Source organism: Rhinichthys klamathensis, unplaced genomic scaffold (genome assembly GCF_029890125.1).
Source record: "Rhinichthys klamathensis goyatoka isolate OS25496 unplaced genomic scaffold, OSU_Roscu_1.1 h1tg000033l_1, whole genome shotgun sequence".
Classification (NCBI taxonomy): Eukaryota; Metazoa; Chordata; class Actinopteri; order Cypriniformes; family Leuciscidae; genus Rhinichthys; species Rhinichthys klamathensis.
The window spans coordinates 2145131-2159508 of record NW_026606582.1 but is presented as its reverse complement, the minus strand read 5'-3'; the positions used below and the strand labels follow the sequence as shown (position 1 = coordinate 2159508).

Below are 14378 nucleotides of genomic sequence, written 5' to 3'. Positions count from 1 at the left end.
ACGTTTATATTTAAATTAACAAAAAAACACAAAATTGTCAAGTCTATGGACGGGTTATTAAGCGTCGATTTAATAATGTTATTTCGCTCCAGGTCTGCAGCCTCCCCCTACTCGAGGCTTAGCGAATCCCATCATGCATCGGGAACTATGTGCCCCGAAGTCGCGAGATGTCGAGGAAAACAATCCACTGTAATTTAATTAAAAACTTTTTTTTTTTTTTTTACCGTGATTTTGTTGTAAGTTAGTGTTGCACGTTTTATTGGTGCAAAGATGAGAGTAGGGTATGTGCATTTTGTACAACATTTGCAACTGTTTTTATCGCTTAAAGCACTACCATTTTTAAATCATGGCTTCTGCTATTTATGGCGACTACTGGACAGACATTTAGAAGTTTATTTTAAAATGCAATGTATTAAAAATATAATAAATAATAGCTCTGTAAACACTTGCATTTTTTGCAACACTAACGTTACAAGTCACATCGGGTAATTAGAATTTCTTTACACACAGTCTTTCACACCAACTTGGGCCAAAAATAGAGGAAATAAGTCATACAAGTAGACAAGTGGTCAAGTCAAGTGCAAAGACTGGACAGGGCATTAATTCTACGGTTTTCTCAGAACTGCCCGTCGCGCGGCGATGGCGTCATCAGCACCGGAAGCGAGCGCAGTGCACGCGTGTTCACCGCAGCTGTAATGTTGACTCAAGTTGAGTTTGATACTTGGAAGTTCAGCGCTGGAATCATGTAAATATCTACAACATGGGGATAATATAACTGTAACTATAATGGCACAGTCGCTCTTTTATATGTGTAATCAGAATATCGAACATTTTTGGCTATATTAATAATATATTACTGAAACTAATTATGTGATCATTTAAATGTTTTGATCTGATAGTTACACAATGATGTTTGATAATAATAATAGATAATGATACACGGACTTTAGAAGATACTTAATCTCACTGTTTACATCCGCACTGATGAGCAAGCTAACTGTGTGTGTGTGTGTAGCTGTTGGGCGGATGAGGAGGAGGATGATGAAGATGGGGGACAGGCTGTGTTTTGAGGGGAAGGCTGTTCTGGCCCCTATGGTTCGGGTGGGCACTCTTCCCATGAGACTGCTGGCACTGGACTGTGGAGCAGATATTGTGTACTGTGAGGTGAGGACGAGCATTTACACCTGTGCATGTCACATCTAAGTCTTGACTCGATTGAATCTAAAGTATTTGCACTGCAATATTATTAAAATGGAGTTATGGCCCTTTGATATTTCAGGAGCTGATTGACATCAAAATGGCCCAGTGTGAGAGAGTAGTAAACGGTACGTCTGTTTCTGTTGGTCATATCAGATGTCCGGGGATATTATATAACATGCAGTATGTAAAATGGGTTCACAAAATATGATTTTTAAAGTTCTGGTCTGTTTTAGGGAACAATTTAGCATGTTAATAAATGTGTCTACAGATGTTCTGGAGACGGTGGATTTCGTTGCTCCAGATGAGCGTGTGATGTTTCGCACCTGCAGTAAAGAGAAGAGCCGCGTGGTCTTTCAGATGGTCAGTGTGCCAGCTTCCTCAACTTAAAGGAGTGGTTCACTTCAGGATTAAACTTTCCTGATAATTTATTCTCCCCACGTCATCCAAGATGTTCATGTCTTTCTTTCTTCAGTCGAAAAGAAATGAAGGTTTTTGAGGAAAGCGTTCCAGGATGTTTCTCCATATAGTGACTTCAATGGGGTCCAACGGGTCGAAGGTCCAGATGTGAGTTTCAGTGCAGCTTCAAAGTCTCGACACGATCCAGCCGAGGAATAAGAGGCTTATCTAGCGAAACGATCGGATATTTTCAAAAAAAAAAAAACATTTATATACTTTAACCACTAATGCTCGTCTTGCACTAGCTGTGACGCGACACACATTACGCGATCACGTTGAAAGATCACGCGTGTTCCGGTTCAGAAATGTAGGGTAGAGCGTAAAGAGTACCTGAAAACTATACTTGAGTAAAACTACAGATACTTTACAGCGACAATTACTCCATTACAAGTTGATGAGACTCTTATTTCTCGGCTGGATCGTGTCGAGACTTTGAAGCTGCACTGAAACTCACACCTGGACCTTCGACCTGTTGGACCCCATTGAAGTCACTATATGGAGAAACATCCTGGAACGCTTTCCTCAAAAATCTTCATTTCTCTTCCACTGAAGAAAGAAAGACATGAACATCTTGGATGACCTGGGAGGAGTAAATTATCAGGAAAGTTTAATTCTGAAGTGAACTAATCCTTTAATATTTCCTGAACGCAATATTATTGTTTTTAGAATAAAATCTGATATGCTTGTGTTTCAGGGGACGGCTGATCCAGAGAGAGCCCTGGCTGTGGCTAAGCTTGTGTGAGTTGGATTCATTTGATTATTATTTCTTTCTGTTGTTATCATATGAAGAGTTTGGTTCCAAAACGCGATAAACGCCATTTCTAAAAAAAATTAGTTACTACAAAAATCAGTATTGTATCTGGTTGGTATTGAAAAGTCAATGTTTAATTTTAAGTACAGGGTATCCGCGGGGTCTTGAAAAGTATTAAAAGGTGATAAATCAATTTTGGGAAAATTAAGACCCTTAAAAAGTATTAAAAAGTCTTATCACGGCTTTATAAAGTCTTAAATTTTGAAAGTATTTTTTCTAGGGATGCACCGAATATTCGGCCGCCGAAAATAGCCCAAAAGTGCATTTTCGGTTTTCGGCCGAAAGACTTTTATCACCGAAACGAAATGTTGTGATGACGCAAACCGAAACCGCGACCTGCACGTGCTTGTCTGAAGCAACATGTCTGCGGTGTGGACGTATTTCAGTATATCTGAACCCGCGAGGAGACGGAAGCCTTGTTTATACTTTCGCCTGCCTCCGCAGCGCGCGTCTCCACAGACAGCGCGCGCACCGCTCCAAACGGTCGAGCGAGGCGTTTATACTTGACGCGCTCGCCGTTGTACTATTCTTTGAAACGACAGGGGACGACTCAAGTAACTGTCCTCTAACCATCAGGAATCGGTGAGAAGAAGAAAGATAAACACGTGACAATGTTTATGTTTTAGTACCACCACCAATACAAAAATAATCATGTAAAACCCAGTAAACCCTGAGATTATTACTTGTGACATTACAACAAAATATGTACTGGAATATGTTCTAAATTAACGCTCTCTTAAATATTTTCTAATTTCACTAAACATATTTCATTAAGTTTCGTGTACATTTGTATTAAACATGGACCTTTGTTCATTAAAATGGCTTTTTATGCTAGTGTATGCTCATTTTTAAAATGTTATCAACTAATTTAGACGTGCAAACTGGGTGCTGGTGTGATGAGAAGTTCGTGCTCGGCTTTGTTTTTATGAGAGAACATTCCATTTTAAAACCTTTCTGCAGGCCAGCAGATTATTATTTAATGTACACATGAGTGGGGTCAAGTTAAACATTTTAGTTTGAATTTTATTTTATACTGTGCATTGTGCTAAATAAATATTTGCATAATTTGTAATTGATTTATTCTTTGAAAATGTTAATTTATGCAATTGCAATGCCTTGATTTTAGTAAAGTTTGTACACAGTCATAACCATAAATGCAATGGTACTTATAATTGGCATAATTTCTTTCGGTGTTTCGGTTTTCGTTTTTTCGGCCTTGGGTTCCTCTTTTTTCGGTTTCGGCCAAGAATTTTCATTTCGGTGCATCCCTAATTTTTTCTGAATTAGCTGTCCAACAGTTTGAGTCCCAAAAACATCGTAAAAGTGTGTGAATTTAGATTTTTTTTTTTTTTTTTCAAAACGAAGAACTGAGGCACATGTCAGCATGATTGTTGTTGAGGGTGGAGCAAAGTTTTGTTTCGTTTTTTAATAAACTTTGCTTTGATTTACTATCCCAGCCTATTTTATTTTATTTTTTTATCAGAGTGGTCTATAGTCTTTATCACAAACTAAAACTGTTAAGTTAAAAGTATCACTGATGTAAATGGTTACAGCTTGAAGTGGCAGCGAGGTATTAAAAAATATTGAGAAGGTCTTGAAAAAGTCTTGAAAAGGTATTAAAATTAACTTCAAGATTCCTGCATATACCCTGAAGTAAAATGCGATATCCGCCATGTTATTCTGTCATGTTTTCTCCCTTTCTTTCCAAACCGCAAAACGCCAGTCTCCCTTCTCTGCAGAATGCGATATATCCGCTCTCAACCAATCACAACGCACCATTCCACTCTCAACCAATCACAACGCACCATTCCACTCTCAACCAATCACAACGCACCATTCCACGCAATGTAAACAGTAACGGCAGCGCCTTAAATACACCCGGCTTCCTAGTTTTTCTTATCTATTTTGTACTTTTCGATCAACAAACAAACAAAAAAATGAATAATTTTGATGGCATTGATGAACCTGTGGTTGTAAGAAACGTAAGGCATCGAAATCAAATCATTTACGTGAGGAGATTAAGAAGATGAGGCACTCGGGAGGAGGAAAAATGTTTTCAATCTTCTTTACAGTTCTTAATAAAAACATTCTACTAATAAACTTACGTTGTTGTGTATTTTCAACAGTTTCAATATGAAAAAAAAACTTTTATATTGATTCAATGGATTAATTGCATTTTGATTTAAAAAAAAAAATGGATTTATTGCATTTTGGGGGAAAAAATAATCCGTTTTTATAATAAATCTTTGAAAATCAAAACCTGGATTTTAATTTTTTTTGTTATTATGACCTACAAATGCTATGTGAAAGTTTGAAACAGAAAATAGTGGTTTTCATCTTTCCACTTTCTTGGTAAAGAAAACACACTTTTACTCAAATTAATCTAAATGGATTTATTGCGTTTTGGAACCAAACTCTTCATATATCCCTTGTGTTGTGTTCTGGTCATTTTGACCTGAGGAGATTTTCTTTCTCCCAAAAATGTTATCGCATTGGACTTAAACTTACTGACTTCACTCACACAGGGTATAAGCACTTCCCACATTTTTGGGATAATTTCTCTTTTCTCCACCTTGTTACTCTTCCACTGGCCTACTGAAAATCGCTCATGTTAAATTATCACCACATATTGGATTCAATACATTTATCAACTTGCTTTCTTTCAATTAGGTCAGGTTTTGTATTTGTGTTACAGGGTTTTCAGCACAGCATAAGGGATATTCAAAGTAGACTAAGTATTACACCGTGTTCCTCTAACTTATCATCACATATGAACTTGTGTCTAATGTGGCTGTTTTCTCCCTGAACAGGGAGAGCGATGTGGCGGCCGTCGATGTGAATATGGGCTGTCCCAAGGAATACTCCACGAAGGTACGGGTTGCTCCGGTGTCAAACACACGGTCTGAGGCCACATTGAAGAGCTGGAATGCAAATCATATTTAAAACTAGAAACAAACAAACAAAATAGGATTTTGAAAAACAAAGGAACATTGTCACTTAAAATAAAAAAGAAATATAGTCTTGGTAAACTCCCTTAAAGGTACAATATGTAAGAATTTTGTAATACAATATCCAAAAATCACTTGCACAGTGTGATATATTTCCTGCAGTTGTGTACTTACAATATCCCAAAAGACTCCAAAGATTTTTTTATTTCAGAGAAATTCACATTTTAAATAAGTGGCCGTCCCGGAAAAAAAATGTCGCCTGTCAATGACGCAATATCCGCGCTATCCTCGGTTTCCGCTCGTACTGCTATAGCCATGGCGTAACCATGGCGACAGACGCGGACAACTGCGTAGTGCGTAACGTTTAGCGGCACGCAGTTCTCGTTTCTTTCAAATATAGACCATGGCAAGCAGACTTTGAGACAAACAAGGAGAACTAAAATGAGGATCAACATCAGCGTGGCATTTTTGAGATGCCGAGAGCTAGCGTCCGCGACTAACTCGGACTCGACAGCTTTATTAGACAGGTGAGCAGATGTACATAAAACAAATCAATGCTATATAACGTTAGCTCAACATGATGAAATGTTAGAATATGGTCAGTATGTTATTCTAATGTTGATCTAGCTTACTGCTAGTTTCGTATAGCAAACGAACTAACACGTAGTGTAACATTATAACTTTCAACACACATTTAAATGCCGTTTAGTGTGATAGTGTAACGTTAGACCGAGTGAAGCAGCGCTGCGTTACCTCACAAGTTTAATTCGTCTAATAAACCGACCTGTGTGAGTAATCCAGCACTTGCTGGTAGTTCGTTAGAATTAAATGTCTTTATATCCGCGGGACTCGCGTGTGATATCTGTCTCTTTAGCAATCGCGACCTGCTTCACACCACTGTAATGTTAAAAAACATGAATGTTTGCCCTCATCCATAAACATTAGATCCATCAGCTTGACAGCAAGTCCCATCATTCAGCTCATCACTTCGTCATCAACCTACGCCTGTGTTATTGTTGGAAACTGCGCCCTCTGGTGGTGAAAAAATCCTACATATTGTGCCTTTAATGTTAACAAAATAATGTTTTTACTTTCATTTTTGGAACATTTAAGTTAAATCACGCTGGATAACTCTGGGGAAATCCATGTTAGGCTTTCAGTGTAACTTCCCACTGATATAGAGCTCTGCAGGGATGACGTGTGTTTGTAGGCCGAGCCGGACGTTCACATTAGACTGATTCCTTCGACAAACCCCAGCAGTATTTTTCCATTGGCGTGTGGATTATTGCAGAAAATAAGGTCTGTGACCAACACAAGCTTGTGATTCTTTCACGTTCTGTTCATCTTGATAATCTTTTCAATTGAACACTAGAAACTAAAAAACAAACACGGTCACATGACTTCAACGTCACCATCACTGAGCTTCTGACAACTCTTTCAGTCTTTGTTTAAAACATTTTCCATGAAAGTCTGAGGTATAATAGTTTCATTATAAACACAACAAGGCTGTGAAAGCATCTAGTGATTGATGAGTTAAAGTTTAATCTCCCCGACAACCTTTATTGTCCCATTTAGACACTTGTTAGCAACCGCCTTTTACAAGACAAGTAAAAGCTTAAAAAAAATCACAAGAGGGTTTTACTGATTCACTTTATGTTGTAGAATAAAAGGTGAACATATCTTGAGCTTGTATTCACAACAGACCATTTTTTAACCAAAAACCCATTGACTCCAGGATGATGGAAGTGCTAAAATGCAACTGGTTTCTGTGTTTTTACCAACAAAAATACATCATCCCTACAGCTCTTTAATGTTATGATGATAACTTAATTTGTAATAACACAAAAGAATGAAATTAGAAAACATAGTGATGGAAGCATCTGCATTTGTGCTCTCAGACTATTGCTTGTGTTGTGTTATAATGTACACATTTTATATGATTCTCGTCATTTATTTCTGCTGCTGTTAAACACGTTTCTCATCGATCTCACACAGGGAGGAATGGGTTCGGCACTTCTCTCTGACCCTGAGAAAATCGAAGCTGTAAGTTTTCTTAGTTTTTCTTCTTCTTACTATATCAGTTTGATAAGTATTATCAACGTTTTCTTTTTTAAACGTCTTGTGTTTTAGATTCTGAGCTCTCTTGTGAATGGAATCTCAAAACCCGTTACATGTAAAATCAGAATCCTTCCTACGGCAAGTGGCGCTTTTCTGTGTTTTTTGCTGTATAATTTGTGTAAAAGCTAAGAAACCCTGATATAAAACAGCATATTCACTGTTCCTGTAATTAATGGTTGCGTGATGTAATGTGCTCTTTCAGCTTGAGGACACGGTTAATTTAGTGAAGAGAATTGAAAAAACAGGAGTGGCGGCCATAGCCGTGCATGGCAGGTGAGAAGCGGTCGCTAAACGTGTTTTCTGATATAGATATGAATATAGAGCATCTTTATATCTGATCTTGTGTTGTTGTCAGGATGAAAGAGGAGCGCCCGCGGCACCCGGTCCACTGTGATTATATACAGGCCGTCGCTGAGAGCGTGTCCATACCGGTCATTGCCAAGTCAGGCTTTACCCTACATTACACTTAAAGTATTCGTGAAATGGAAACTGTCTTTTTGAATCTTGTTTACATATACAGTTGGTATCACTGGTTTCTGTTGTGATCCTTGTGTTGTCATGATTTGTGTGTGTGTAGTGGCGGCTCTTCAGATATGGTGAAGAGCTTTGAGGACATCGAGACGTTTCGGGCGGCCACAGGAGCGTCATCGGTCATGATCGCGCGAGCCGCCATGTGGAACCCTTCAGTCTTCCGCCCGCAGGGGGCGCTGTCTCTCGAGCGGGTCATGGAGGAGTACATCAAATACGTAAGCGGGACAACATGCGGTCATCAATTATTTAAACCACAAATACATGTGTAAACTCATGACAATAAATATTTGTAAGTAAGAAAAAAATTATTGTGGACAGGGATAATAAAGTTGTGCAACATTTCATTAAACATAAAATGAAAAATAATCAAATTAAATGCATTCAATAATATAGTATGATAATTAATTGAATGCATAATAAAAGCCCTTTAAAAGTAAATGTATCCGATGACTGAAATGGTAAATTAGTCTTCCATGAACATACCCAGATGTGTCTTCCTAACACTAATGGAAATAAATGATAGTAAAACTGAAGAGTTTGGTTCCAAAACACAATAAATCCATTTAGATTAATTTGAGTAAAAATGTGTTTTCTTTACCAAGAAAGTGGAAAGATGAAAACCACTGTTTTCTGTTTCAAACTTTCACATAGCATTTGTAGGTCATAATAACAAAACAAAAAAAATTAAATCCAGGTTTTGATTTTCAAAGATTTATTATAAAAACGGATTATTTTTTGCCCCAATTTGCAATAAATCATGCAATTAATCCATTGAATCAATATAAAAGTTTGTTTTTTTCATATTGAAACTGTTGAAAATACACAACAACGTAAGTTTATTAGTATAATATTTTTATTAAGAACTGTAAAGAAGACTGAAAACATTTTTCCTCCTCCCGAGTGCCTCATCTTCTTAATCTCCTCACGTAAATGATTCGATTTCGATGCCTTAGGTTTCTTACCCACCGCAGAAACAACCACAGGTTCATCAATGCCATCAAAATTATTCATTTTTTTGTTTGTTTGTTGATCGAAAAGTACAAAATAGATGAGAAAAACTAGGAAGCCGGGTGTATTTGAGGCGCTGCCGTTACCGTTTACATTGCGTGGAATGCTGCGTTTTGATTGGTTGACAGTGGAATGGTGCGCTGTGATTGGTTGAGAGCGGATATATCGCCTTCTGCAGAGAAGTTTTGGCGTTTGTCGCGGTTTGGAAAGAAAGGGAGAAAACATGACAGAATAACACGGCGGATATCTTTTACTTAAAATTAAACATTGACTTTTCAATACCAACCAGATACAAGACTGATTTTTGCAGTAAATATATATTAAAAAAAAGGCATTTATCGCGTTTTGGAACCAAACTCTTCAACTGTTGTTTCTGAGTCTTAATGATCTCTTTTTCTTCTGTTTTCTAACAGGCTGTTCGCTATGACAATAACCCGTTCAACACCAAATACTGCTTATGTCAGATGCTCAGAGACCGAGTCGAGTCTCCATTAGGGAAACGGCTGCATGCAGCTCAGACCACTGAAGAAATATGGTAACGGCGTTTCACACGTGGAGTTTCTGTTTATATATATGTACTGTATGATCTTTTTTTAATTTGAGCAATGATGGAGCTGTACTTGACCCATCTCTGGGGTGTCTTCTTTGCTGCATATAAAACAAAAACAGCTCCTTATAAAAAATATGAAATGTAAAATTGTAGTAGTTATTAACAGTTTTATTTTATTTTTATTTTCAGTTTGCAAGGCTCCAGATTAACATTTGAGGGCAGCAATTTTATTCATAATGTTGAAATAATTCAAAAGCAAAACGATTAAAAAAATAAGTATTTGGGGGTAATTTAATGTCTTTTTTATTTTTAAATAAGTGTGAGTTTTCCTACATCTTGAAACTTTTAGTTTTATAAATGGGGGTTATCTGGGAAGGATGAACAAATAATATTCCTGCCAAGCTTCCATCATGGTTACAGTGAGTGTTACTTCAGTAAGTCCATGGTGAATGTTGCTCAACTACTGTAGTTCATTCACGGCACACTGTTTCTCCCGGTGTCCACGTCAGCGCTGTTTGATCTAATAGAGATCTACGGTTAATAACGGAGAAATGTGAATGCTTCTCACTAGACCTCGCAGCGATGTTATTACTCCTGTGGCGAATTCAAATGCTTTCTTCACTGGATCTCTCAGCGCTGTGTAGTGACAGTGTGGCTTGATCACGATCGGCTCGCGCTGCACTGATGTTGCTGGTCCAAACTCATAACGGTCCGTTAAGCACAAATGAGTAGCGCAGTTTCGTTCCGCTTTCATTGCGTCTGCCAGTTGATGTTGGGTAAGGTTGTAATGGTAGCGCCAGCGCAACTGCTAACTAAATTTTGGTCTGCAAGTAAAATGGTCCAACAAATCGTTCGGTTTGTAATGCGTACCGAACCGAAAGCTTTGTACCGAACGGTTCAATATGAATACGTGTATCGTTACACCCCTAATATATATAGTATATATATACATACATCTACACACACATAAATAATGTTTTTTTTTTTGTGTGTGTGTGTTTTGCAGTGAGGTGTTTGGATTGACTGACTTCTACATGAAGACCGACGCTGAGCTGAAAGCTAGGAAAGCTGCCCTACAGACCAACGGGGATCAGCCAGAGATCCCGAAACTAGAAGATGATGTCCTCACAATGCCTGTCCGCTTTGAAAGGTGAACTGTGACCCACTCGTGACCCATATGGACCCTAAGAAAGCCCTTTGGCTTGTGCACTTGTTACGACCGCTAGGGGTCAGCAGCAACCGAAGGAAGAGTCTCACTACCAGAGAGATATGGCAACAAAAATGACGTTTTGTTTTTAAAATGGTTTAGCGTCAGGGGCAGACAAGGCCAAAACAACAAACCAAAACAACCTCTACAATTCCTAACACAAAAATAAAGAAAACAAAATACAATTTAAACTTGCCTACCTCCCTGAACTAAAAACAATGTGAAAAGCTAGATTTACAAAATAAAATGGCATCAAAGCCCCTACAAGAATATTTACAGAAGATATTTACAAGTTCGTAGCAAACTTGTTCGTAGTCAATCAGGCGTGGGTCAGCGTGAATAATCACAGGTCCACAATCTCAAATAATCACTCTCAATCTCTCTGATACGACACTCGAGACTAGACAAAACCACACGGAGTAATAGCAAAAACAGTCAATCACACGAGGGCAGAGGTCGAGTATCTGGATGAGGTGTGGAGGAGAACCAATCACAGCTTCCAGGAAATGAGCACAAGAAACCGCCCACCTGTGACACAAACATGCACACACACACACACACACACAGGACAGATGGAACGAATGACTCGGGCTCACAACACCCCCGCTCGGGTACCAGTGTATTTACTGTATTAACGGTTGTATTTACTGTATTTATGATTGTGTTTGTGTTTCCCAGACGAGATTATCCACCTCAGATCACTCCAAAGATGTTCCTACTGGAATGGAGCCGGCAGGAAAAGCTTGATCAACCCGTTTATGAGACGGTCAGTTCCCCATTAGACTGTGTGTGTGTGTGTGTGTGTGTGTGTGTGTGTGGCGTAGTAGTGGTTCTCAACTAGGGCCTCAAGAAGACTTATGATTAAGCTTTTAACCAGTATTAAATAAGACAAAACATCATCATCAAGCATCTTATTTCAATTCACCACTGTGAAATGCGTCATATATATGTGTGTATGTTTGTGTGTATATATCAGAGATGTGATTTTTACAGATTTACGTATTTTCCAACTTTAAAAGTATGTCCCACGTGAATAGCGTAAATTCGAGAAAAAAAATTCTATATAAATGTGTTATTTTTATTGATCTATTTATTCATATAAAAATAATTCCATTGTAATGTTGTTGTGGAGAATGCGTGGTTGAGAACCACTGGTGTAGAGGATTACACTAACCTATTAACCTATGACCGATTGTTTAAACAGTTTGTTTACTTCTTAGGAACAGCGAACTCAAGATCGAGCTTTTCAGTCCACGGTCATTGTAGGCGATAAGAAGTACCGCTCTACCCTGTGGTGAGTTTACTGTCTGACGCGTCACACACACTCCTGGGCAAAATAATGGGCCAAGCCCAAAATGGCTAAAAACTAAGCTTTCATATGTCTTCATTTTTGCTAATTTCCGGACCAATAATTTGTGGTTAAGCAAATGTACTTCTAAAAGTGGACCTATTATGCCCCTTTTCACAGGATGTAAGATAAGTCTCTGGTGTCCCCAGAATGTGTCTGTGAAGTGTCAGCTCAAAAGATCATTTATTATAACTTGTCAAATTGTCCCCTATGTGGGTGTGGGTGTCAGCTCCGCCTTCGCGTGCAGCCGTGCACGAGCGCAAAACCTCACAACACCCGCCCCTGTCGGTGATTGGTCGGAACACTATTTATTTTGGTTTTGAGGAAGAGAATAAATACTTTGTATTTGCTTGAATTGTCAGTGCCATGTGTCAAATCTTCTCTTTTGCAAGTGTGAGCAATTATTAATAACAGCAACAAAAACACTAATAATAATATTACTAATAACACCACCATTCCTGCGACCCGTCCTATACATATATATATATATATATATATATATATATATACGTGGTTAGTCGGGTCGTATATGGCATTAAAACATTTAAAAAGGCATTAAATTTAATTTGAAGATACCTGTAGAAACCCTGTGAGAAATATAATAATAAATGCATCTGTATCGCATGAAGAAGAGGAGCCTTTCAGCTGCTGCTTCACTGGGAAACTCGTGTCATGCTTTGGAGTTCAGGAGGAAATGCAGAAATGAAAAGCTCTTCTCTAAAGATGATCTGATGTTGTTTTTGCTCCTGCTCAAACTGCAAACACAACCGAGAAGTGTCTTGAGAACGAGTCCATCAGGCTCATGTTTAGTTCAGATTTGAATATTTGGTCTCACATTAAACTCAAACGAACTGGGAGACATTTTTCAACGGCTCATGAGCTGTTTGAAGACGTTAACATTGAGCAGAACGACACTGACTCTTCTTCCTGTGAACGCCGCTGTTCTGTGCTGAGTGTCTTTATCTACAGTATCTGTGCAGCTCATTTCCTGGCCACTGATGTGTGATTCAAATGAAGACCGTTAAAAGACCACTAACCATTCTGCCATTCTTGGCTTGGCCCTTTGTGTTGTCCAGGTGTGTGTGTGCACTGTAGTAGTTACTGTGGTTAATTCCATTGTTCCTCTGTCCAGGGAGAAGTCGAAGAAGTTTGCGGAGCAGGCCGCAGCTGTCGTGTGTTTGCGCACTCTCGGGCTCCCAGAGGGCCGGGTCGGAGAGGAGAACAGTGGACTGGTCAATAAACGCAAGAGGGACGACAACAAATGTGCACCGCTAAATGACCATGAGTCAGCAACACGAAAGAGACATATAAGTGAAGTGCCACAGGAAGAGGAAGAGGAAATAATATGCAGGACGAAAGTTGTGAATGGTGACTGTGGTCAGACCACAAGTGAACACTGACACTCACTGAGCTCACTGTCAGACACGCATTCCTCTTCCTTTCAACGCTAAGTGCCGTTTTACCTTGACAAACTGCCGTGTGCTTGTAAGTTGGTTAAATTCAGTCATCGAGTGCCATCTCTAGTAGTGTTTTCTATTAGAAACACTGGTTTGGAAGTTGTTGAATGCCAATGTTTTGCATGGAGGAATGTTTTTTTTTTTACTTCTATAATTATTTTGATGGATTTCCAGCCTTCACCAGAAGGGCGCAGTGTAGCGCCAATTACTTACAGGACAAAGTCAAAACTGCTCCCATATTGTGTCATGAAACTAAGTTCATCATTGTGAAATAAACCATTTTAACTATGCGTTTGACTTTTGCCCCTCCATGTATTAAACGAGGAAAGCTTCAGTGACTCACATGTGAGAGTTTGTTTCTCAAAACCTAGTAAGTTGCGAAACTAGACAGCATTTCAAGCATTATAATCCACAAAAAGCTGTATGGGTAGGCAGCCTTTAAAACAGGACCATGGTATCCAGATTCAGCCAGGAAAATAAAAGCAACGATAAAATAACATTTCCTTTTTATTAGACACCTTAAACTGGTTGATACTCTTATCAAAGCAAGTGTGTTTTGACACCGGTACCACTGACGTGTTTCTGGAGAAATATACCTATAAATAGCTTGATTACTTACGTTACAGACAGTCCATGTGTTCTTTGCATATAAGATGAAGAAAAAAAAAATTAACGTTTTAAATTCACACTTAACCTTTAAATAAAACTGTAACAGCCTCTGCTATCAAGATAATAGCTGACGCT

At 38.6% G+C, this 14378-nt stretch overlaps 1 protein-coding gene across 2 annotated transcripts; it reads left to right on the top strand.

The window, feature by feature from the left end:
- Positions 1-633: 633 nt before the first annotated feature.
- dus2 (dihydrouridine synthase 2) lies at positions 634-13645 on the top strand. 2 transcript variants are annotated; one of them, XM_056245743.1, is made up of 16 exons: positions 634-745; positions 1016-1164; positions 1280-1325; positions 1469-1560; positions 2351-2394; positions 5278-5338; positions 7411-7458; positions 7546-7611; positions 7736-7806; positions 7889-7975; positions 8111-8279; positions 9486-9607; positions 10629-10772; positions 11508-11595; positions 12050-12123; positions 13310-13645. In XM_056245743.1, the coding sequence occupies exons 2-16, from the start codon at positions 1027-1029 to the stop codon at positions 13575-13577; spliced, it is 1518 nt and encodes a 505-aa protein (XP_056101718.1). In that variant the 5' UTR covers positions 634-745; positions 1016-1026; the 3' UTR covers positions 13578-13645. The 2 variants fall into 2 exon arrangements, with proteins under 2 accessions (XP_056101718.1, XP_056101717.1); XM_056245742.1 differs by having other exon boundaries at positions 641-777.
- Positions 13646-14378: the final 733 nt, after the last annotated feature.

What these genes read in the sequence shown, in the direction of transcription:
- dus2 (XM_056245743.1), top strand. Translation starts at nt 1,027, where the DNA reads ATGAGGAGGAGGATGATGAAGATGGGGGACAGGCTGTGTTTTGAGGGG. An exon ending in ATGCCTGTCCGCTTTGAAAG is followed by an intron (nt 10,773 to 11,507) that starts GTGAACTGTGAC and finishes TGTGTTTCCCAG; the next exon opens with ACGAGATTATCCACCTCAGA. An exon ending in AAGTACCGCTCTACCCTGTG is followed by an intron (nt 12,124 to 13,309) that starts GTGAGTTTACTG and finishes TCCTCTGTCCAG; the next exon opens with GGAGAAGTCGAAGAAGTTTG.